This window comes from Medicago sativa, chromosome 3, assembly GCF_051527215.1.
Source record: "Medicago sativa cultivar Bolivia chromosome 3, Bolivia_mono, whole genome shotgun sequence".
NCBI classification, from domain to species: Eukaryota; Viridiplantae; Streptophyta; class Magnoliopsida; order Fabales; family Fabaceae; genus Medicago; species Medicago sativa.
This window is the reverse complement of record NC_140751.1, coordinates 70,452,232-70,476,106: the sequence shown is the minus strand read 5'-3', so window position 1 is coordinate 70,476,106 and position 23,875 is coordinate 70,452,232. Positions and strand designations below refer to the sequence as shown.

The 23,875-nt window shown below is 33.3% G+C and overlaps 1 protein-coding gene across 1 annotated transcript; it reads right to left on the bottom strand.

Annotated features, from left to right (window-relative positions):
• Positions 1 to 1,309: 1,309 nt before the first annotated feature.
• Positions 1,310 to 23,091, bottom strand: LOC146939719 (receptor-like cytoplasmic kinase 176). Its single transcript, XM_085749813.1, has 7 exons — positions 23,085 to 23,091; positions 21,665 to 21,837; positions 7,384 to 7,523; positions 7,142 to 7,283; positions 6,945 to 7,065; positions 6,179 to 6,220; positions 1,310 to 1,765 (listed from the first exon to the last, which is right to left on the bottom strand). Exons 1-7 carry the CDS (start codon positions 23,089 to 23,091, stop codon positions 1,371 to 1,373), a joined length of 1,020 nt encoding a protein of 339 aa, XP_085605939.1. The 3' UTR covers positions 1,310 to 1,370.
• Between the last annotated feature and the right edge of the window lie 784 nt (positions 23,092 to 23,875).

The window sequence follows — 23,875 nt, the reverse complement described above, 5'->3', positions numbered from 1 at the left end:
ACCAATTTGGTGACAATTTATTTGACAACCATATTTTACAAAGAAAAAAGTGGTATTGGCACGGAAACCATAACAATAGAGAGATAAAGTGAAAAGTAATGTGAGTATGAGAGAGAAAGTTGTTGCAAAAGTTGTCATTAAATGGATGCTCAAATATCATTTCTAAAAAAAAAAAAAAACTAGAAATTGAAACATTTGTATACTTTTAATGACCAAAAATAGATAATTGACCAATTTTGTCATGTTTAATTGAGTTTAAAAATATATGGTTGTAGAAACCTAGAAGGGAAGAAAAAAAACTATAACTTCACATGTTAGTCAAATAAAAAAAGCTAACAAACATGAAAAACACATTTATAAAATAAAATGATAATAATATAATATTATTTAAAGTTTTATTTAACCCTAAACCCTACTCAACTAATTAATATCATTAATTAGTTCAATAAAATTTAAATTTAAATATAACTAACAGCTTCCTTGAAGCTGATATATTTTTCCAAGATGTGAACAACAAATCCCATTGCCTTTTATTTTATAACTAAAGTTCCGGTCTACTCCATTTACAGTTATCGATGTGGGACAATTGGCTTAGTAATTCTCCTCCATATCCTGATTGTTATGGAATCAGCCATAAGCATTTTGGCAACATTACTTAAAGGATCATCATAAGCCTTACCAAGAAGGTTACTAAGACCATCAAGCTTCAAGCTCCAAAAACCAATAATGAATACAAGAAAGAGTGCAATTGGCATAGATGGTTGTTGGAGAATGGTCAATGACACATCCATAATACTAGCTTCGAGTGTTGGAGGTTTAAGGATGTTCAAATATCATTGTTGTTTCAAAAACGACACATCCATAATACTATTGAAGTCACTTTTAAGATATGGAAACTCTTTGTAAAAGTTAAAAGAAAATTTGTGATTGGTTTAGTGCAAGTACGTATACATACGTTACAAAGACACATTTTTGTATAAATCACACAGAAATTTATGATGTTGCATTTACGGTGTAAGTTAGGATTGACAAAGGATTTGCTTGAGTCATGATGCAAAATCATAGTAAGGCAAAAGCTACATTATAAATTTCAAACAAAAGCATTAAGAAGTGCATTTTCTCACCATCCGTACGTATGCATTTTCTCTAGCACTCACTTTCATATTCACAATATGATAGAGTTTAATGAGAAAGAAATGTTGGAATGTGAAAAGTCAACAACTAGACATGCCAATGGATAATACGGATGACGAATATAGAAGACACCCTATCTCTGTGTGTGTGTGTGTGTGTATATATATATATATATATATTTTAAAAATAATGTATACTGTCTGAAGTATGTGTCATATGTCCAAAAATTTCTTCTTCTACTGATGGAGAGGTGAAGCAGCAGATGAACTCATATTAGAATTACCTTCTCCGCTTAAAGATTCATCGACGCTTTTTCCATGTTGTTTTGAACCACTGCTGCTTGAGCTATGACCATTTGCTTTGTCATTGGAATCCTGAAGTTGTTCCAACGATCTCACCACCTCTTCAATGGTTGGTCTATATTTTTGTTCTGCCGACAGACATCGAATTGCAACATGAGCTACTTTAATTGCTTCACGCGACGAGTATTGGCTTTCAATACGAGCATCCATGACTTGAGAGATCTTGCATTTGCTCATGAGTAATGGCTTGGCCCATGCAACTAAATCATGCTCTCCAGATGGTCGGTTTTTATCGAGTACACGTTTGCGTGACATAATTTCTAGGAGAATGACGACAGTCAGTCATGCACTATTTTTAGAGTCTTTTTCATGATATTTTTGAGTTCACAAGCAAGTTTAAGTAGCAAGAAGAGCAAGAAAAGCAACAAATTTGGAAGAACTGGAATCAGCCAATCGTACTGCGATTTTCCAATCGCAATGCGATTTCTTGAAGTCAGAAAGCATGTTTTTGAAGGAGCTGGATCGTAATACGATCCATAAAATCGTGATACGATTTCAAGAAGGGCTTTTAAGGAAATTAGGGTTCAGAGATGCAATCGTGGTATGATTTCTCTAATCGTGGTACGATTTTGGGCGATCAGAACTTGCCTATTTAAGCTGAAGTCAGTCTCAAACAAAGGGGTGACGATTTTGGAGAGCAAAGTGCGATTTTGAGACATCGGAGACGGCTAGAAGGGCGATTTCTTCAACCTTTTACCAATTCATGTATGTTTTAATTATTTCATTGATTATGCTATTTGTAAACTCGATTATGAGTAGCTAAATCTCTTAGAGATTAGATCCGAGATGAATCTTTGTAACCCTAATTGACACATGTTGCTGTGAAACTCTATTTTGTTTATGAATTCAATTCTAGTTTATTCAATTCAATTGTTCTTAATGCTTTTTATATCTTGATCACATATAACTTGATTTTGTGAGAACGAATGACCACTGACCATGGCTTTCGACTTAGACCTAATTGAATTGTTCTAATAAACAGGGTTAGTCTAGGAATAGATAATCGTTTGTTAGTGATAATAGGTTAACGTTCGGTAAAACCTTCAAGAATTATTAGACCACCTAAGGAATTAGGGGCTGCAGTTTAAGAAGAGGGTCCTAACTCAAGGGATTGATTAGGACTATTTTGTTAATCATCGTAAATTAGAAGAGGATTCATAACAAATAGGTGCAGTAGACCAATTAGGGGAACTTAGAGGATTCGACGGATCTGATCTCATCTCTCTCTTATTTTCTAACCAAATCTTTATTTTCTGTTTATTTACTTTTTATACAAATCAAATCTATTGCCTAGTGGCAAACAAAACATTTTACACATCATAAATATTAACCTTATTGCTGAATTGAGATTAACACAGTCCTCGTGGGATCGATATTTTTACTACTTCGATGCATTTTTAGTACACTTGCTAAAAGTCTATCAAGTTTTTGGCGCCGTTGCCGGGGACTGTTGAGTCATTTCAATTTGGCAATTTCGTTTTTATTTAGGATTTCTGTCATTTATATTTTTGTATATATATTTATAAAAAAAAATATTATGCTCTTTGTTTTCTTCTCACTGTACTGTGCTACTGAAATGTTTATCCAAGTTTTGCAGCTATGATAGACAGGGTACTCCTCTATGACACAGAAGAGATTGCTAAGTTGCAGTATGAAAAATATATGTTATCTTTTAAGATCAAAATTTTGGACAACAAAATCTCGAGTTGTGGTCATTATGAGGCGAATCAACCAGGTAGTGATGGTGAAGGGAAGAAAGAGGTGATCAACATCGATTACAATACTCAACTTCAGAATATTTTAGATGATTTCTTGGTGTCAAATCAAGTTTTATTTGAAAAGTTTGTTGTTCAGTGTGGTGATCTTGTTGAGAAAGCACATGAGTCTCAGAGGAAGCTGGTTCAGATGGAGATTGAGTGTCACAAGGTTGTGGTGGAAGAAAATCCAAAAGTGAGGAGTGTTGACATTTTCCCGAAATCTGAACAAACAGGGGTTAAGGAAATCACTCGTGTGCAGATGGTTGCTTGTCCTTCTCTAAGGTGGGAAAGCTTAAATTCCAAAGGTTTAACTGTGAGCGCATGGGAGCATCTACTTCTTTGTTACAAATTCATGGAATTCCTACCAAACAAGAGGAAGAAGAAGAAGGATGATGTGTTCTTTCTGACCTATTTGCCACCCTAACATTGGTTGAAGCGTCAAGCTCAATGACGTAAAAGAAAGCGCTTGGTGGGAGGCAACCCATCCTTTTTATTATGTCTTTATTTTCAATATTTTATTTCTACTGTTGAGTCAAACAATTTTGTCGTTAATTTTCATTTTGGTTTAACTCGGTTATACCCCCCATTGATGTAATTGTTCTTGAACTTGTTTATTATTGATGAATTTGCTTGTTTGTTGACTTTTTCCAGTTTAGTAACAAATATTTGTTCAAGTGGTATTCCAAAAGTTCAAAAGGAGGAATGACTTGGTATTTCAAAGGCGAAGTGTACGGCAGTTCAAGATAGGTAGTCACAACTCCCAGAAATCTAAACTGTAAGGATTCATGGCCAAATTTTATTTTTCCAATTTACTTATATAGAGTGTTCCATGCATTTACATTTCTAGAACTTCCGATTTTTCTCTACTGTTGATTGATCTTTGTCATTAGCACACTGAGGCAAAAGTGCTTTGTCCTGTGAGCCTTTTGAAGCCTACCCTGATTTTAATTGTTATATATTATCCTTTTCTTAGCCAATTTGAGCCGGTAGGATTAGAACTTTTTGTTCGGTGACAAACTACATTACAAGCTTAGAGACTTTTAGGACTTGTCCCTCATTGTTTTTTCTGAGTTAAGGCATTGTAGAATGTTGCTAAAGATTAAGTTTGGGGTTGCTATTGGAATTTGCAACCAATTAAGTTTGGGGTGGGGGTACTAGAGAATAAGAGAACAAAGAATGAAGAATGAACTTTATCAATGAAAAATACACACAAAAATGGTGTATCAAAAAAAAAAAGAATGAAATTGAATGATGAAAAGAAAGGGACAAAACATTGAAAATCCGAGTAACTTCAAACTCGATTGTCCCAACTGTTAAAATTATTCTCTAGTACCTTTACATTGATTATTGTTTCATAAGGTGAATGAATGAAGGATTGAATTTTGTGCTTTAACTTCCGTAGGAATGCCTAACTCAAATTTTGTGTAGCCTACTTATCCACATATTAGCCTACCTTCACCTAAGCCCTGTTATAACCCTTAAAGACCTCAAAGTGTGCATTGACATTGATTTTGATTGACGTTTCGAAACTTTTCAAGCGTATGGTAATATGTAGATTGCATGTCGACTGTGTGTGAACCCTTTTCATATTGTTGCGTGGAGTTGTGAATTGGTGGTTGCTAACAAGTCAAACTAGCTCATTTTTAGCTAGTAAGGTGTTGAACTTTTGGGTACTATCGCTTGATCAGGTAATTGTTATTTTACTGTCGATTGTCAATATTGCAAGTAGATTCCTTGAGGACAAGGAATGGTTTAAGTTTGGGGTTGTGATGACAGTCAGTCATGCACTATTTTAGAGTCATTTTCATGATATTTTTGAGTTCACAAGCAAGTTTAAGTAGCAAGAAGAGCAAGAAAAGCAACAAATTTGGAAGAACTGGAATCAGCCAATCGTACTGCGATTTTCCAATCGCAATGCGATTTCTTGAAGTCAGAAAGCATGTTTTTGAAGGAGCTGGATCGTAATACGATCCATATAATCGTGATACGATTTCAAGAAGGGCTTTTAAGGAAATTAGGGTTCAGAGATGCAATCGTGGTATGATTTCTCTAATCATGGTACGATTTTGGGCGATCAGAACTTGCCTATTTAAGCTGAAGTCAGTCTCAAACAAAGGGGTGACGATTTTGGAGAGCAAAGTGCGATTTTGAGACATCGGAGACGGCTAGAAGGGCGATTTCTTCAACCTTTTACCAATTCATGTATGTTTTAATTATTTCATTGATTATGCTATTTGTAAACTCGATTATGAGTAGCTAAATCTCTTAGAGATTAGATCCGAGATGAATCTTTGTAACCCTAATTGACACATGTTGCTGTGAAACTCTATTTTGTTTATGAATTCAATTCTAGTTTATTCAATTCAATTGTTCTTAATGCTTTTTATATCTTGATCACATATAACTTGATTTTGTGAGAACGAATGACCACTGACCATGGCTTTCGACTTAGACCTAATTGAATTGTTCTAATAAACAGGGTTAGTCTAGGAATAGATAATCGTTTGTTAGTGATAATAGGTTAACGTTCGGTAAAACCTTCAAGAATTATTAGACCACCTAAGGAATTAGGGGCTGTAGTTTAAGAAGAGGGTCCTAACTCAAGGGATTGATTAGGGCTATTTTGTTAATCATCGTAAATTAGAAGAGGATTCATAACAAATAGGTGCAGTAGACCAATTAGGGGAACTTAGAGGATTCGACGGATCTGATCTCATCTCTCTCTTGTTTTCTAACCAAATCTTTATTTTCTGTTTATTTACTTTTTATGCAAATCAAATCTATTGCCTAGTGGCAAACAAAACATTTTACACATCATAAATATTAACCTTATTGCTGAATTGAGATTAACACAGTCCTCGTGGGATCGATATTTTTACTACTTCGATGCATTTTTAGTACACTTGCTAAAAGTCTATCAGAGAACAACCCCAAAACTGTATACATCGCTCTTTTTGGTTAGGTGGCCTTGACATAAAAGACAATGGGAAAAAAAAGGTTAGGAATGAAATTGTATTTTATTTTTTTCATTATGTTGTTGTAAGATGCAACAATCACTATTGACTATAGACCTTACTATAGCGAGGAGTAGCAGCACGTAGTAGTTGGGAAGGGGAAGTGTAACTAATGTAGTGTATGCATGGTTCTATGGTTAAGAAACCCGCCGATTTTGAAGGAATTGATTTTGGTCAAAAAGTGAGTTGAATGTAACGTGATTTATGTTTGTATAAAATCACAAAAAAGTGATTTTTATTGATTTTCATTTGAATAGTTTAAATGAACATTGCTTTTGAGTGTGTATATGTATTTGCCATTTTTAATAAATTTGAGAATTGATATTATTTCATCACAAAGCTAGTTTTCTAAGCTTTTGGGCAAGAATGACTTTGGGACTGGATCAATTTCAGGACCAGAAGCCAAACATAACTAGTTTGTGGTCAAACCACATTTTAGGACTGAGGTGTCTGGCTATGAAACCACATTTTAGGACTGAGGTTTCTGTCATTGTAAAGTTGCTTATTGAACTTGAGTTAAAATGTAGACAGCATCTGATAGGCAAATAATATATTGGTCATAATTGTTCAGGACATATATAACTTTCAAATTTCTCATCCACTATCATATGAAGAAATATATTAGTATTAATGCAAAAATAATTTGCTGATACTGGCTCGAATAAATATTAATATACCTGTGGCTAAATACTCGGGAGCTGCATAGCTTGGTGTGCCCATTATCCTTGTAGAGACATGACTCTTACCACCTTCTGGATCTTTTGCCATCCCAAAACCTGAGTATTTTGCATTATAGTTCTGTTTGTTAACAAAAAAGAATGTTACAAAGCAATTCTAATTAGTAATCCTAGTAAGATTAACGTAATTCACTTACAGAATCAATCAAGATGTTAGAAGTTTCGAAGTCTCGATATATCACTTCGACTTCATCACTGTGAAGAAATGCAAGACCCTTAGCAGAATCAAGAGCTATCTTCATTCGGATTTTCCACGAGAGTGTGGCTGAAAGTAACAAGCTCCTGATCCATAAACATAAGGTAGAGATGAGATTTTGAGGGATTTAATAAACTAACTAGTAAATGAAAAAAGACTAATTGAAGGAGGAAAGTTAATAACATACTTCTAAACAAATGATTATCCAAACTTCCTTTGGTCACAAATTCGTATACCAAAATCCAGTAGTCATCCTCTAAGCAGTAACCAGTCAGTTTCACTAGATTTGGATGATGCAGCTGTCCAAGGTAATTGATTTCTGTCTGAAATACAAGGTTAATGTTCGGGCAACAACCCTGGCTCAAAAGAAAACATACTCGAAAAATGCAAACAAAGAATGCACAAGATTTGATCACGGAGTCAATTGTGCCTACGTCTCCAACTGCATAGTGGCTGCAGTCGTTTTCTATTATTCAAGCTTAAAGTTACAGATTACAACTTGTGTTTAAATACTAAAAAAAAAATGTGTCCTAAACTAATTTGATATTTTCGCAACATCAACCCTGCCTCTCACCAACCATTCACTATGTCCCTGAGTGCTTTCTTGGTTAAGCCTCTTGACAGCAGTAACAAAACCAGTAGAAGAAAATAAGGAACATCATTACAACCATGTAATACTTGGATCTCAGAAGTTCATTAAAAGGAAAACTTGTTACATTCTCTTGTAGAAATTTATCTGTATTATTGATCTTTCACCTATAAAACCAACTGTTATGAGATCACGATTACCGAGTTCCCAAACTGGATGAATTAAATCCTTTCAAATTTATTTTTATTCTATGCTCAGTTTATTTTAACACATTTTAATTCCCACACCATTTCATTGTTGAGTCTGCCTTACACATTTAACGTATGATTGAATGAAAGACAGTGTGAATATCCTCAATTCTACAACTCCTAGTAACAAGAGGGGATTTCTAATTACCCCTCAGAATTTCTAAACAAATTTTCCTCAACCAAACCAATATATAGCACTTACTATTACTAATTAAGAAGGCATTGGCAATTTAAGCTGTCTATACTAAACACAGCATAAATAATCACATAAATAATCACATATTATTCAGATGCCTATACTAAGCACAACATAAATAATCACATATTATTCATTTGAAGCTAGTCTTTTAATTTTTCACGTTTAAGTCATTTATTAAATACACACAGTATAGAGAAAGCCTACACTATAGATTAATTTATTTTCTTCCATACCAAGCAACAAAATTTATTATAAAAAATACACATATTGAATCATTCAGAAGAATCAAAACCCAAATCCAAACAATCTCTAATTTAGCAAACACGGCGTTAGATACAAGCTGAACAAGTAATTAACAAAGTTAAAAATTGAAATGGAAAAAAATCGAATCAGAATGATATATACCATTACGTGTAGGACTCTCAGCTTTGACGTTTGCACTAAAACAGCAACCCATCATCATAGAGCTAATTCAATAATATTATAAAAATGATTTTGTCAAAAAAAAAATAATATTATAAAAATGATAAAATAGTTTAATTGAAGGGTAAAATTGAAAAAAAATCCACCCCAAACAGATTTATCCCTATTATTACCATTTTTCTCGCTTTTTTTACTTATATACGTTTTCTTAATATGTGTAAAATAAACGAAAGCAAATCTTTTTATAGTTTTATTAATTTTGTATATTCATCTTCTAACCATGTGATGGCCATAAAGAAAAAATCATACAAAACTTAGATTGTTTGCCAACTTTATAGCCGAAAATGTTACTAAGGCAGCAAAAATAGCCTTTTATTTTATAACCAAAGTTCGTCACCATTTTAGTCATAGTTATCGATATGGGACATTTGAATATGTCCTGAAATGTGCATTGTAATGGAATTTGGCCATAAGTATATCTTGCAACATAAGCTCCAAAAACACTTTACCAAGCACTAGCTCCAACATTAACAATCCTCAAAGGATCACTATTAGCATGAACAAATTCTATCACACGATCACTCTGTTGAATTATTTGTTAAGATCAAATCATCAAACTTCAGTGTATAGGACATGTACGATCCAAAACACAAACATTTCACTTTTTAAAATGTCCACAAATGAATACTGTGAGTTACTATTAAATATTGAAGTCCCTGTATCTTCTAATCTTTTTGATTAATTCCTTTCAGTTTTTATAGGACTAAATTTATTTACATTTTGTCTGATATGTATTTGATAACACTTTTGGACATTTATATTGAAATGTGTCTTTGTGCTCTTAACCATTAAGGCACAAATTAAAGAGCTTAAACTAAAAATAAAAAATAAGTTTTATATTGAAAAATATAGCATTTGAAACTTTTAAGACATTATAAACACAATTTCTAAAAATAAACTCTTACATTTGAGTTCTTAACTTATGCGTCTAGGACAAGTTAACATTTCTAAATAATATAATATTATTTAAAGTTTAATTTTCTAAAACTTTTATTCAACTAAATAATTAACTAATAATTAATAATATTAATAAGTTGAATAAAAGATTTCGAGAAATAAAATTAGCAGCATTTTAAGGCTAATACTGCTCCGTGATGTGAACAAACAAATCCCATTTATAACCAAAGATCCTCTCTACTTCACTTATAGTTATCGATGTGGAACAATTTCCTTAGTAATTCTCCTCTATATCATGATTGTAATGTAATCGGTCATAAACATAAGCATATATCAATAATTTCCATTAATATTTAAAAAATTTAATCAAATTATAATCACATACGTTAACACAATAGAAAGAACGGACAGTATAGTGCCGCCGTTTTTTCGTTAGTTTATTATAGTTTCCTTTTGAAAGAAATATTAATATTTCCTTAAACAAAAATAATTCATTTATAATTTCATTAATTTTGCAAAGAAGTCTGGTAAGAAGTTGAAAAAATAAAATCAACTTCTCAAAAGACACTCCTTGCAATATTAAGAACCAAAGTGAATGACCCGTCAATAAAAATTCATACATGATTTTAGACAGTTTAATTCATAGCTTTTTTGTTTTATAACGAAAGTTGCTCTCTATTTTACTGATGGTCATCGATGTGGGACAATTGCCTTGCCTTAGTCATTCTCCTCCATATCCTGATTGTAATGGAATCGGCGATAAGCATATTGCAACAAAAGCTCCATAAACACTCCCCCAACTTTCAATTACCAGCTCCAACACTAACAACACTTACCAAGAATGTTAGTAAGATCATCAAGCTTCTCCTCTAAACCATTCAATCTGCATTACTAACTACACCACAATGCTACCCACAAAGCTCCATAAACCAATAATGAATACAATAAAGAGTGCAATTGGCATAGATGGTGGTTAGAGAATGGACAATGGCAGCTACATAGCAACAATAACAAGTAAAACTAAAAATTCCCTTTTACATGACATAGTTTAAATGGTTGTACTTTGAGATTTAAGAATATTCAAATATCTTTGTTGTTTCAAAAACGACACATCCAGCTTCCCTCTAAATTAGCATAAATGGTAATTGGAGAATAGACAATTGAAATAAAAAAAAAAAAATCCTTTTTACGTGATATAGTTTAAATGGTTGTACTCATTGATAGTAAAACACTTAAAATATTTGGATTGCAATTCCTCACCCTCTGTCCTAGATGATGAAGAGGTCTTTCTGCTTAAACCACTCGAAACATCCTCTTCTCTCCAATAATTTCAATAACATTGATCCTATAATTGAGGCCAAAGAAGAAAAGAAGGTGCAGCTATATCATCACAATTATGTATGATCACAAGATTTTGAACATAAAATTTAGGCACATTCACATAAAAATAAATATCATTTAATTTTTAAAAAAATATGTTGTTGTTTTTGGATTTCCAAACTTTTGTATTTGGATTTCCAAATTATATTATCTACCGAAGTTGTTACTAGGTTGAGTCACGACCAGGTCGCTCTCTTTAAGACGTTTCGTGGCACTGCCCAAAATTGTGCAAGGTAGACTATCAACCACGCCGCCTCCAGGATAAAACAAGTTCAGCTACAACTGTTTGATTAACTACTGCACTGTAGAAAAACGTTCGAGAATTACACCTCAAATAAGGTACCAAAACCATTCTTTTAATACTAAAATCACTTTAATATGATATTGTTACCACTCTATTATGGTGCTGAGACCACTCAAATATGGTGTTACCACACCATTTCATTGTTGAGTCTGCCTAACCTAAGCAAACAAAGTTTCCTCAACCAAACCAATATATAATATGGTTCAATTTTGATATTTACTTTTGTTATGCTTCAGATGCCTATACTAAACACAACATAATCACATATTATTCATTTGAAGCTAGTCTTTTAATTTTTTTATGTTTAAGTCATTTATTAAAATACTTACAAACAGTATAGAGAAAGCCTACGATATGAATTAATTTATTTTCTTCCATACCAAGCAACAAAATTTATTAAAAGAAAAAAATACACATATTGAATCATTCAGAAGAATCAGAACCCAAATCCAAACGATCTATAATTTAGCAAACATAGCTTTAGATACAAGCTGAATGTACAATTATTTCCAAGATAAAAATTCTACTTTAGAAGTGTCCTAAGAACAATTGTTAGTGTATCTCTCAAAAAATTTAAAAGAAAATGATCACAATATTTATCGTTGACAAAGTGTAGTTATAACTTTTCTCATGAAAAAGAAAACTTTATGTTCTCATGAAAAATAAGTGTAATTATTTTACTTAATATGAGTAAAATAAACATATTATAGTTTTAACAAACATTTTTTTTAATAGTTTTATTAATTTTGTATATTTATCCTTCAGCCAAAAGATTTTGAAATTGTAAATCAATAGAATTGACTCATCTTTTCCAAAAGCTGTTAGCAAAAGAGACAAAATCATACAAAACTTAAATTGTTGATTGAATAATTTATAGCCGAAAATGTTACTAGTAATGAGGCAAATATAATAGCCTTTTATTTTATAACAAAAGTTTGTCACCATTTTAGTCATAGTTATGGATGTGGGACATTTGAATATGTCCTGAAATGTACATTGTAATGTAATTTAGCCATAAGTATATCTTAGCAACAAAAGCACTTCCCCAAATCACTAGCTCTAACATTAACAATCCTCAAAGGATCCTTCATACGACTCTATCACACGATCACTCTACTTAATTATTTGCATGTACACATTCCTTGCATGGCAAACCAGCATGAACCTACTTGATCAAAACAAGTTTACCAACCCAAAACACAACCATTTGGTTCTTTATGTTCTCGGTCCTTTGAAACATCTTCGGTACAAACCTTGTGCATTCATCACACACAAATCATACAAGAAAGAAGAAAACAAGGAAGACATTGTTTTCTGATATTCTAGCTTTCAAAACTCTTTAGTTATTAAATATTGAAATGTATTTGATAACACTTTTATATTCCTTTCGCTTTTTATACGACTAAATTTATTTACATTTTTTCTGAAATGTATTTGATAACACTTGTGGTACATTGTTCTCAAAGTACATACGAACTGTCAAGGGTAGGTACTCACCAAAATTGAAGGTAAAGTTTGAACTTTTCACTCTTATTTTATTTTCTATATTTATTTTCTTAAAGAAGTTAGAACTTAGAATTAGAACCATAGTTTTTAAATTATAAGCCACCTTGGTCGAATAATGAGCCATATGCAAAAGGAAGTGGAAGAAAAATAAGTTGCAATTGTGTGTCAATGTGCCAAAGAATTATAAGGAGAATGAAGCATGAATAAGCATTGGATAAAATTGAGTACTTACTATTACTAATTAACAAGGCATTGACAATTTAAGCTGTGAGATTGTATTTATTTTTCAAAATGATATAACAACTTTGTTAAACCACACATGATATATAGTAGAGAACTTCGTCTTAGAAGTGCTAATGAGTGATCCACTACTAATCCAAATATTCACAAAATGATAAAGTTTGATGAGAAACAAAAGTTGGAATGTGAAAAGAAAAACTTCTGTCACTAACATTTTAGCATGAAAATCTGTACAGCAAGTCAACAACTAGATATGCCATTGGCTAATATGTCCAAAAATAATGTATACTGTCTGAGGTATGTGTCATATGTCCAAAAATTTCTTCTTTTACTTATGGAGAGGTGAAGCAGCAGATGAACTCATATTAGAATTTAGAAGTACCTTCTCCACTTAAAGAATCATCGACGCTTTTTCCATGCTGTTTTGAACCACTGCTGCTTAAGCTATGCCCATTTGTTTTGTCATTGGAATCCTGAAGTTGTTCCAACGATCTCACCACCTCCTCAATGTTTGGTCTATATTTTTGTTCTGCCGACAGACATCGAATTGCAACATGAGCTACTTTAATTGCTTCACGCGACGAGTATTGGCCCTCTATACGAGCATCCATGACTTGAGAAATTTTGCGTTTACTCATGAGTAATGGCTTGGCGCCTTGGCCCATGCAACTAAATCATGCTCTCCAGATGGTCGGTTTTTATCCAGTACACGTTTGCCTGACATAATTTCTAGGAGAACGACCCCAAAATTGTATACATTGTTCTTTTTAGTTAGGTGACATTCACAAAAAAACAGCGAAAAAAAAGGTTAGGAATGAAATTGTAGTGTTTCTTTTTTTTTTTTCCATTCTGTTGTTATAAGATGTAATATAGACCTTACTAAAGCAAGGACTAGCAGCACATAGTAGTTGGGGAGGGGAAGTGAACTCATGTAGTGAATACATTTTTCTGTGGTGAAGAAAATTGATTTCATCACAAAGCTAGAAATCTAAGATTTTTGGAAAAATTGACTTTGGGACTGGAACAATTTAAGGGACCAGACGCCAAGCATAACTAATTTTTGGTCAAACCATGTTTTAAGACTTCCATGTCTGGCCGTGAATTCAAACATTGGCGTACTAAAAGACCCTAATTATATTTAATATATTTTTCCCCTTATATATATATAATATATTTTTCCATTCAAAAAAAAAAACCCTAATTTAAGTTCGGGTTTTTCTAATATGTGCAATATTGCACAAGTTAAAGCAATTAAAAGTAATAATTTTTTCTTGAAAAACAACAATTAATTTATTAAAAAATTATATATTTAATAGAAAATGCACATGTTTCAATACAAACTTACTATTTTGAATTTCTTCATATGAGTAAATTTGCATATGATATAAAAACTCTTTAAACCAATTCAAATAAATACAAGAAATACTCCTTTTGTTTCAAATTATATCATTTTAACAAAATTTGTTTGTTTCAAATTATATATGCCGAAGAGATTGAGGCCCATTATAGTCAAAAGTTCTAGAGAGAGGTTCTCTGTCTTCTCTCTAGAATCTCCACTGCCTTAGCCAAAAGTAACAGTTCTGATCTCCTTCTCTTCTCCCTCTAATCCAAAGTTTCCCACAAGATGTAGCTGGGCTCCTGGTGGTGCGACGCCTCTCTTGGTCGTACCACCGTCGTCTTGCTTCCGGCGTGGTCCCTCCCGCTGGAGTTCTTGTTGGAGTTTTTGTGCCTTTCCCTCCCGGCGGCCGGTCTTTCCTGTGTGGCCTCATATGTCCTTCGTCGACGTTTACGCCGCCGTTTTACAGTAAGGTTTGTGTTGGTCTGATTTGGTTCCTTATTGGATGGTGGATTGTGCTTTCATTCTTATGGATCGCTGATTCTCGACCTTTAGGTTGGTGTTTGGGAGGTCCCGTTCCAGATCCGTTTGTTCCTCGACGCCAGAGGATGGGTTTTGTTTTTCTTGTGTTTATGTTTGTTTTTTGTGTATTTGTTTCTGTATTTTTCCTTTTCGTCTTTTGTGGTTGTGCTGTTTGTTTGTTCAAAGCTAAGGTGGTTGCAGATTTGGCATTTGGTTTGGTTGTAAACTCGTAAGGGTTGTTCGCTTGCCAACGCTTTGGGCTCGGGATCCAGGTTCAACCGCGTTCTGGATAAATCGGTGTTGTTGGTGTTCTTTGCTTGATTCTCTGATTTATCAAGGTCTGTTGAGATCTGCAGGTCTCGATGCATTAAGTTCGCCTCAATCCGGTGCTGCCTTTGTCCGTCGCAGTCCTTGTGATTGTTCTCGGAGTGTTGTTCGAAAGAGCTTTATACCTGTTGCTTTGTTCAGGGGGTTGTTGGTACGTGGATCTTGTTACCGTGTTGGCGGTCGATCCATTCGCCTACCTAAAACCCTTTTTTATCCTAAGGATGCTCTCTCGTCATTTTCTTTGTAACTTGGTTTCGAGCCCGTACGCGGGTTCGCTGGGTTGCGCCCGTGAGGGGACTTGGTTTCGAGCCCGTACACGGGTTCACAGGGTTGCGCCCGTGAGGGGAGTTCGTTTTGTTAGGATTGATTAGGGTTGTTTCATTTCAATGTTGTATCACGATGTATTCTCGCTTGGGTTGATTCTGGGACAGGTCCTATGCCCCCAACTCTGTACTTTTTTTTTTCTTTTTTGTTAATATATTTTCCGTTTGCTTAAAAAAAAAATATATGCCACTTTACCATATCAAAGTGTCGTGAATGTTTACTTTCATATTATGTCCCATACTACCTCCGTCCCAATTTAATTGACACAATTTTGTTTTTCACACATATTAAGAAAAATGTATAAATAAAGGAAAAAGTGGAATATATTGTATTGAGAATGATAAAAGTAGTATTATTTAGTGTTATATTGTATTGGAAATGATGAAAGTTGTATTGAAAATTGAAATGAGTCAGTTATTTTGGGACACTTTTTTTTAGAAAATGGGTCAGTTATTCCGGGACGGAGGGAGTACTATTTATTACTTTATCGTTTTCTAATTCTCTTAAGGGACCCTTAAGACATTGTTTAAGGAACAAAAATAAGTAACTTAAAAAGTCTGGCTAAAAAATGCCCTAAGGACACTCTTTAAAGATTCTTAATTAAATTTACTATTTAAAGATTCTTAAAAAATATCATAAAAACATTGGTTAACATTTTAATATTAATTATAGTTTACTTTTTGAAATGAAATAAATATTAATATTAATTATTATTTTAATCTCTAAAACCAAAAATAATTTATTTTTAATCTTCATTAATATGGCATGAGTTGTTTACATGAAAAGTTGAAAATTAATTTCAACTTCTCAATAAACACTCCATGCAATATTAAGAGTCAATGTACGTATGATCCGTTAGTAAAAATACTCATATGTGACTTTAGACAGATTGTTTCATAGTTTTGAGTTTTATAACCAAAGTTCCTCTCTATTTTACTGATAGTTATCGATGTGGGACAAAAGCTACAGAAACACTCCCCCAACTCCCAAGTTCCAGCTCCAATACTAACAACACTTACCAAGAAGGTTAGTATTTAGTAAGATCATAAAGCTTCTCCTCTTAACCATTCAATCTGTGTTACTAACTACACCACAATGCTACCGACCAAACTCCATAAACCAACAATGAATGCAAGAAAGAGTGCAATTGGCATAGATGTTGTGGTTGGAGAATGGACAATGCCAGTTACAAAGCAACAACAGTAAGTATAAAAAATCCCTTTCACGTGATATAGTTTAAATGGTTGTACTTTGAGTGTTTGAGATTTAAGGATGTTCAAATATCATTGTTGTTTCAAAAACTACTTAACATCCTTAATACCATTGAAGTCACTTTAAGATATGGAAACTTTTTGTAAAAGTTACATCAAAATTTGTCATTGGCTTAGTGTACGTATGTATACATACGTTACAAAGACACTTTTTTGTATAAATTACACATAAATTTATGATATTGCATTGACGGTATATGTTTGGATTGACAATGAATTTGACAGAGTCATGATGCAAAATCATAGTAAGGCAAAAGCTACATTATAAATTTCAAACAAAAGCAGGGCACACATGTATTGAAAAGTGCTAATGAGTGATCCACTTGCTAATCCAAATATGCACTTAACATTGTTACATTTAAAACTACTTTTTAATCATACGTATGCATTTTCTCTTGTACTCACTTTCATATTCACAAAATGATAGAGTTTGATGAGAAAGAAATGTTGGAATGTGAAAAGAAAAACTTCTGTCACTAACATTTTAGCATATGGATGATGAATATATGTGATAAGTGCTTAAAAGTAATAGTTTTCATGTGTTAAAAGAAGCATTTTAGTGACTTGTTATGCAAGTTATCTAAGGAAAAGTTACCAATTGTTGTATTTATGCCCTTTATGCTTTAAATGCCTAATTCTACCCAATTTATGCAGGAAATGACAAGCAAGGTACAAGAAAGAAGCTTTTGAACCAAAGGTAGCACGCTTAAGCGTCCTCCGGTCGCTTAAGCGTCCAAAATGTCGAATGCAGCTTTCTGCACGCTATTGGCATGCTTTTGGAACGCTTTTCAAACATCTGAAGTAGGACGCTTAAGCGTCCCCTGCACGCGAAAGCGTGAAAAATCTCGAGAGCAACTCTTTGCACGCTTTCAGGCGCTGCCAACACGCTGTTCATTGTTCAAGTAGGACAAGCGTCCTCAGCACGCTTAAGCGTGAAAGCTCCAGAGACAAACCGCCGTTGCACGCTTTCTGCACGCCATTAGCACGCGAAAGCGTGCTCATCTGCTACAGCCAGAAGATATTTTCATAGCTTACGTGGCAGCATTCAATTGGTCACTGGGAGATATTTTGGACAGGACGCTTAAGCGTCCGTATCACGCTTAAGCGTCCGTATCACGCTTAAGCGTGCAACACGAGTTCAACCCCATTTAAATAGAATTTTTACCTTTCTTTTAGACACACACTATTCCATTAGATATTTTTATACATTCTAAGAGAGAGGTTAAAGCTATTTCAAAGAGAGAAACACAAAACAAGTGGTTTAGGAGTAGATTCAACCCTAGATTCATTGAGACATCAAGGATCTTGGCATGGAATCTTCATCTTTCCTTCATCCTTTGCATAGTTTACATGTCTATGTGTAGCTATCATCTACTCTTGTAGTTTTGAGGTAATCAAACAAGCTATTATGTAATCTTTTGATCTTTTAATGTATAAGGTTCTAGCTTAATGATTCAATATTGTTGTTATTCTTGTTCTTAATGCTTTCAATGAGATTCAAGATGATTTGGACACGAACTCTTGAATCTATAACTAGAATAACAATCTATCTTAAGTTATATCACTCTTGACAAGTTTGTAAATCTTTGATAATCACTTTTAATCAAGAACTTAATGCTTTCGACATTTAATCAGGCTGGACACGGTCGATTAAGTTATCCGATCGACTTTATTATCGTTTAAACGATTTGGACACGAATGTTTAAACGATACTTTAGAAATAACGATATCGCTTTGGACACGAAGGATATTTGTAGAAATGATTGTGATAATATTGGTTATAAAGCTAGAATCCGTTAATCGATCAAGAGTTTGCTGCTGTTATGCTTGGTTGATATCTTTAACCGCAAGCGAAATAGTTCCATCTCTTCTCGTTTTATTTTATTGTCGATTAGAAGTAGTTTTACAAACAAACAATTTATTTCCAAACCCTTAATGTGAATTATTGTGAAAACGCTTATGATTAATGCAACTCCCTGTGGAAACGATCCTATATTATATTATACTAAGATGTATATAGTTTTATGACATGTAAAAATATTACATCAAAATGGTGCCGTTGCCGGGGAGTAACGGAATTTTATCATAAGTATCGAAACAATTTTATCATGTTAAGCAATTTTGCACAAAATTCTACCTTGTATATAACATATACATATAGCATTTATTTTCCTTTTTATGCTAACCACCTGGTATAGTCTCTGTGAACTTTGTTTATGCGAGGTACCGTTTCTAAAGACCAACTTCAGTTTGATCCTGAGATTGAGAAAACTGCTCGATTACTTAAAGCCAAAGCAAAGGAAGCTAAGAGGTTAGCCAGGCTGGCTCAGCCGGAATCTTCAATCTTTATTCCTTCTCCTTCGGGTTCGGTTCATACTGTATCTCCTAGTGGGTCTCCACACTCTTCTGCACCATCATCTCCGAAGAGTGAACCATTTGTAGTTATGGCTAATGAAAATGAAAATGAGAATGCACTTCCGTGTTGGGTTAGTCCAAGGAGGCTTGCCAGTCTTGGAAATCAAAATACTAAGCAAGTTGAGTTGAAGTCGGGGTTAATCCATTTGATAACTCAAAACCCTTTCACCGGTATGGATCATGAAGATCCTTATAAACATCTCACCAACTTCTATGTTACCGCCGGGACACTTGATATGAAGGAAGATGAGGAAGAGAACATGTTTACCAAAGTGTTTCCTCATTCTTTGATCGGGAAAGCTAAGGAGTGGTACTTGGATCAACCGACTTCTTTGACGAAGAATTGGAATGAACTATAGAAAGCTTTTCAAGAACGGTTCTTTCCGGAGGGTAGGCATCTTGAAGCTAAGACATCTATTACTACTTTTTCTCAAGGTATTAGTGAGACACTATGTGAGGCGTGGGAGCGTTACAAGTCTTTGCTAAGGAATTGTCCGAAGCATGGTTATGATAGCCAAATGCAAATCTATCTCTTTCGTCAAGGGCTTCAAGGTGAGTCCAAGACTATGTTAGATGCAAGTGCAGGCGGATCTATAGCGTTGAAAAGTCCAGCTGAAGCTGTGAAGATCATAAACCAAATGGCTCTCAACACTCGCAAATCATCTCACAACCGGAATCCTTCACAACGGAAAGCCGGTATTCTTGAATTGGATGCTAATGATGCGGTTTTGGCCAAATGAATAAAAGATATAACATATAATCTTATTTTCTTAAACAAAATTTATTTATAATTTATTAATTTTGTATGAGAAACTCCTACTTTCAATTCAATTTATTAAAAATTAAATCAAAAGTAGATATTTCAATTCAATTTATTAAAAATTAAATCGAAAGTAGAAAGGTACTCTACAAAATTAAGGTCAATTAATGACCGTGAATAATACCTACCGTAGTTTGGAAGTAACATACAATAGCTTTCTAATATATAACCAAAGTTCCTCTCTATTCTACTTATATTTATTGATGTGGGACATTTCACTCGGTCATTTTCTCCTCCATGTCCTGAATTGTAACATTGTAATGGAATTTGGCCACAAGTATCAGCTCCAACATTAACAATCCTCTAATAATGTAATGTTTGCCTCTATTTTCTATGATAGGAATAAGATCACCATTAGCTTTACCAAGAAGGCTACTAAGATCACCAAACTTATTTAAACCATTGCGGATATGAACAGACCCATTTTCTAATAATGCCTGTTTCTATTTTCTATGATAAATAAATGAAATAATAAATAGAAAAAAGCATCTGGTAAGTAACAAATACAATTTCAGAGCAACAATAGTTAGTAATCAATATCCCTTTTTAGCTTGAGATAGTTTAAATAGTTGTACTTTGAGTGTTGGAGATTTAGGGGTGTTTGAATATAATCATTGTTTTCAAAAACAACTTATAATCAATAATACTATTGAAGTTACTTTACGATTTAACCAGTTACTTTCCATCTTTTGCCATCCCAAAATCTGAGAGTTTTTCATTATAGTTTTGTTTGTTAAAAAAAAGAGGAATGTTACAAAAGTCTAATTAGTAGTCTCTCTAGTCTCTAAGCTATTAATCAAGATGTTAGAATTTTTGAAGTCTCGATATATAACTTCGACTTCATCATTGTGAAGAAATGCAAGACCCTTCGCAGAATCAAGAGCTATCTTCATTCGGATTTTCCAAAAGAGTGGTTCAAAGTTAGAAAACCCTGCTCCATAAACGATATGAGTTTTTCAAGGTTTAAGATACTAACCAGGAAATGATAAAAGGAGGAAAATTTATAACATACTTCTAAACAAATGATTATCCAAACTTCCCTAAACAGTAACCAATCAGTTTCACAAGATTAGGATGATGCAGCTGTCCAAGGTAATTGATTTTGGTCTATAAAGTACAAGGTTAATGTTAGAACCTGGTTAAAAATTAAACAGATACAAAAAAAACACAAATAAAGAACACACAAGATTGATCATAGACATCGATCAATTGTGCATACGTCTCTGACGTGACTACAATGATTTTCTATCATTCAAACATTGGATTACAAATTACAGCTTGTGTTTGGATATTCAAAAAATGGTGTCCTGAACTAATTGATATTTTCCAAACTTGAAATGAAATTACATTTTCAATTATTGAGCCTAAAATGAAATTCACCAACCATTCACTAAGTCTAATTAATAATCTCTCTAGGTCTCCAAGCTAGCAAGATCACTTCGACTTACAAAATCAGTCAAGATGTTAGAAGTTTTGAAGTCTCGATATATCACTTCGACTTGTAGTTAAATACTAAAAAAACCAAGTCTCCGAAACTAATTTGAATTTTCCCAATTTCGAAATGAATGAAATCATCAATTATTGAGCCTAAAATGAGACTCACCAACCATTCACTATGTCCCTGATTGCTTTCTTGGTTAAGCCTCTTGACGACAATGACAAAACCAGTACCTGGTTTAGTAGGGGATAGTATGTGCTCATTGATCCAACCATTAAATACACAACCAAATCCACCTTCACCGATCATACTGTCCGGACGAAAGTTCCTTGTTTTACCTCATTGATAGTGAAACTTCCTCCTCTCTCCCAGGCTCCTAACAACCATTGAATTCAAAGCTGTTTATCTCACAATAAAAACATGAATTAACATCTTAGGCCATATGGTGATGATAACAATTTTTCTGCAAATAATTTCAGTAACATTAATCCTATAATTGAGGCCAACACAGGAAAAGAAAAGAAGGTACAATGACATTATAGCAACTATGTTATGCATTTGATCAATGTTTCTGTATTATTGATTTTTCTCTCACTCTTTCTCTAACTTTCACCTATAAAACTGCATGAATTAAATCTTTCACACTTATTTTTATTGTATGCTCAGTTTATTTTAATTCCCACACCATTTCATTGTATTGTTCCATTTTGATATTTACTTTGTTTTATGCTTCAGATGCCTATACTAAACACAATATAACTAATCACATATTATTCATTTGAAGCTAGTCTTTTAATTTTTCATGTTTAAGTCATTTATTAAATACAAACAGTATAGAGAAAGCCTGCACAATAGATTAATTTATAACCAAAGTTCCTCAACATTATAGTCATAGTTATCGATGTGGGCATTTGAAACTGTCCTGAAATGTACATTGTAATGGAATTTAGCCATATCTTGCAACAAAAGCTACAAAAACACTGACCCAAGCACTAGCTCTAACATTAACAATCCTCAAAGGATCACTATTAGCCTGTACAAATCATCAAGTGTGCCAGGACTGGACTGGCACGTCCTTCATCCTTCACTCTCCTGAATTTTTTGTTGAGATCAAATCATCAAACAACGTGTATAGGACATGCACACAGTCCTTGCCTGGGAAAGATTGAATATTGTGAGTTATTAAATATTGAAGTCCCTGTATCTTCTAATCATTTTGATTAATTCCTTTCACTTTTTACATGACTAAATTTATTTACATCTTGACTGAGATGTATTTGATTTTGATAAGACTTGTGGTACAAACTTTTGTTCTCAAAGTACTTATGAACTGTCAATGGTGTAGGACTAAAGTCATGAAAGTACTCACAAAAATTGAAGTTAAAAGTTTGAACTTTTTCACTCTTATTTTATTTTCTATATTTATTATCTTAAATTATCTTAAAGAACTTAGAACTAAGAACCATTGTTTATAAGCTACCTTGGTCGTATAATGAACCATATGCAAAAGGAGGTGGGAAGAAAAATAATGAAAAAGAAGCATGAATAAGCATTGGATAAAATTGAATACTTACTAATTACTAACAAGCCATTGGCAATTTATGCTGTGAGATTTTGTAAAAGCAAACATGTTATACAGTAGGGATCACTCAATTTTTGATAGGCTTTGTGGAAAAAAATAGCAATTTTGAGTCTAATAATTTAGTTGTTTAGTGAGTTAATTAGTTCCCACAATAGCAGACCATGTTTATTACCATAAATAAGGACTTTCAAATTAGAAGTTGGTATGTAGTATATCTTTTGCAGTTAATCTAAAAAGAACATGATATCAAGCTAAAAGGGATTTTGATAGCAGGTTAAATTGGTTAAATTTAGAAGAACTTAATTGTACAATTCATGGTTTCATTGTTTGAACAATTGTAGGAAAGACAAGCAGGATGTTGTAAGTATTTTGAATCAATTTTCTTCCAAGATGGTTTTTAAACTAGAAGTAATGAACATAATTTCTTTTGAAATTAACCTCAAAACTAGAGGAAAAAAAAAATTTAGCCGAAGATAAAAAATTATAATATACTAACTTGTTAAGTATGGATGGTGAGTTATATGTAAAAGTAGTTTTAAATTTAACAGTGTTAAGTGTATATTTGGATTAGCATTGGATTACTCGTTGGCACTTTTCAATGCATGTGCGCCTTGATTTTGTTTGAAATTTTAAAATGTAGCTTTTATACCATGTGATTTTGCACCGTGACTATCAAGTATTCACTGTGATTAAACATACGTGATTGGTTGTATGTTACTTAACACCTTCCACTTTCGCTTACATTCACATAACCATTGTCTCTCTCCAACGAGCTATTTAATTCTCTTCCACCG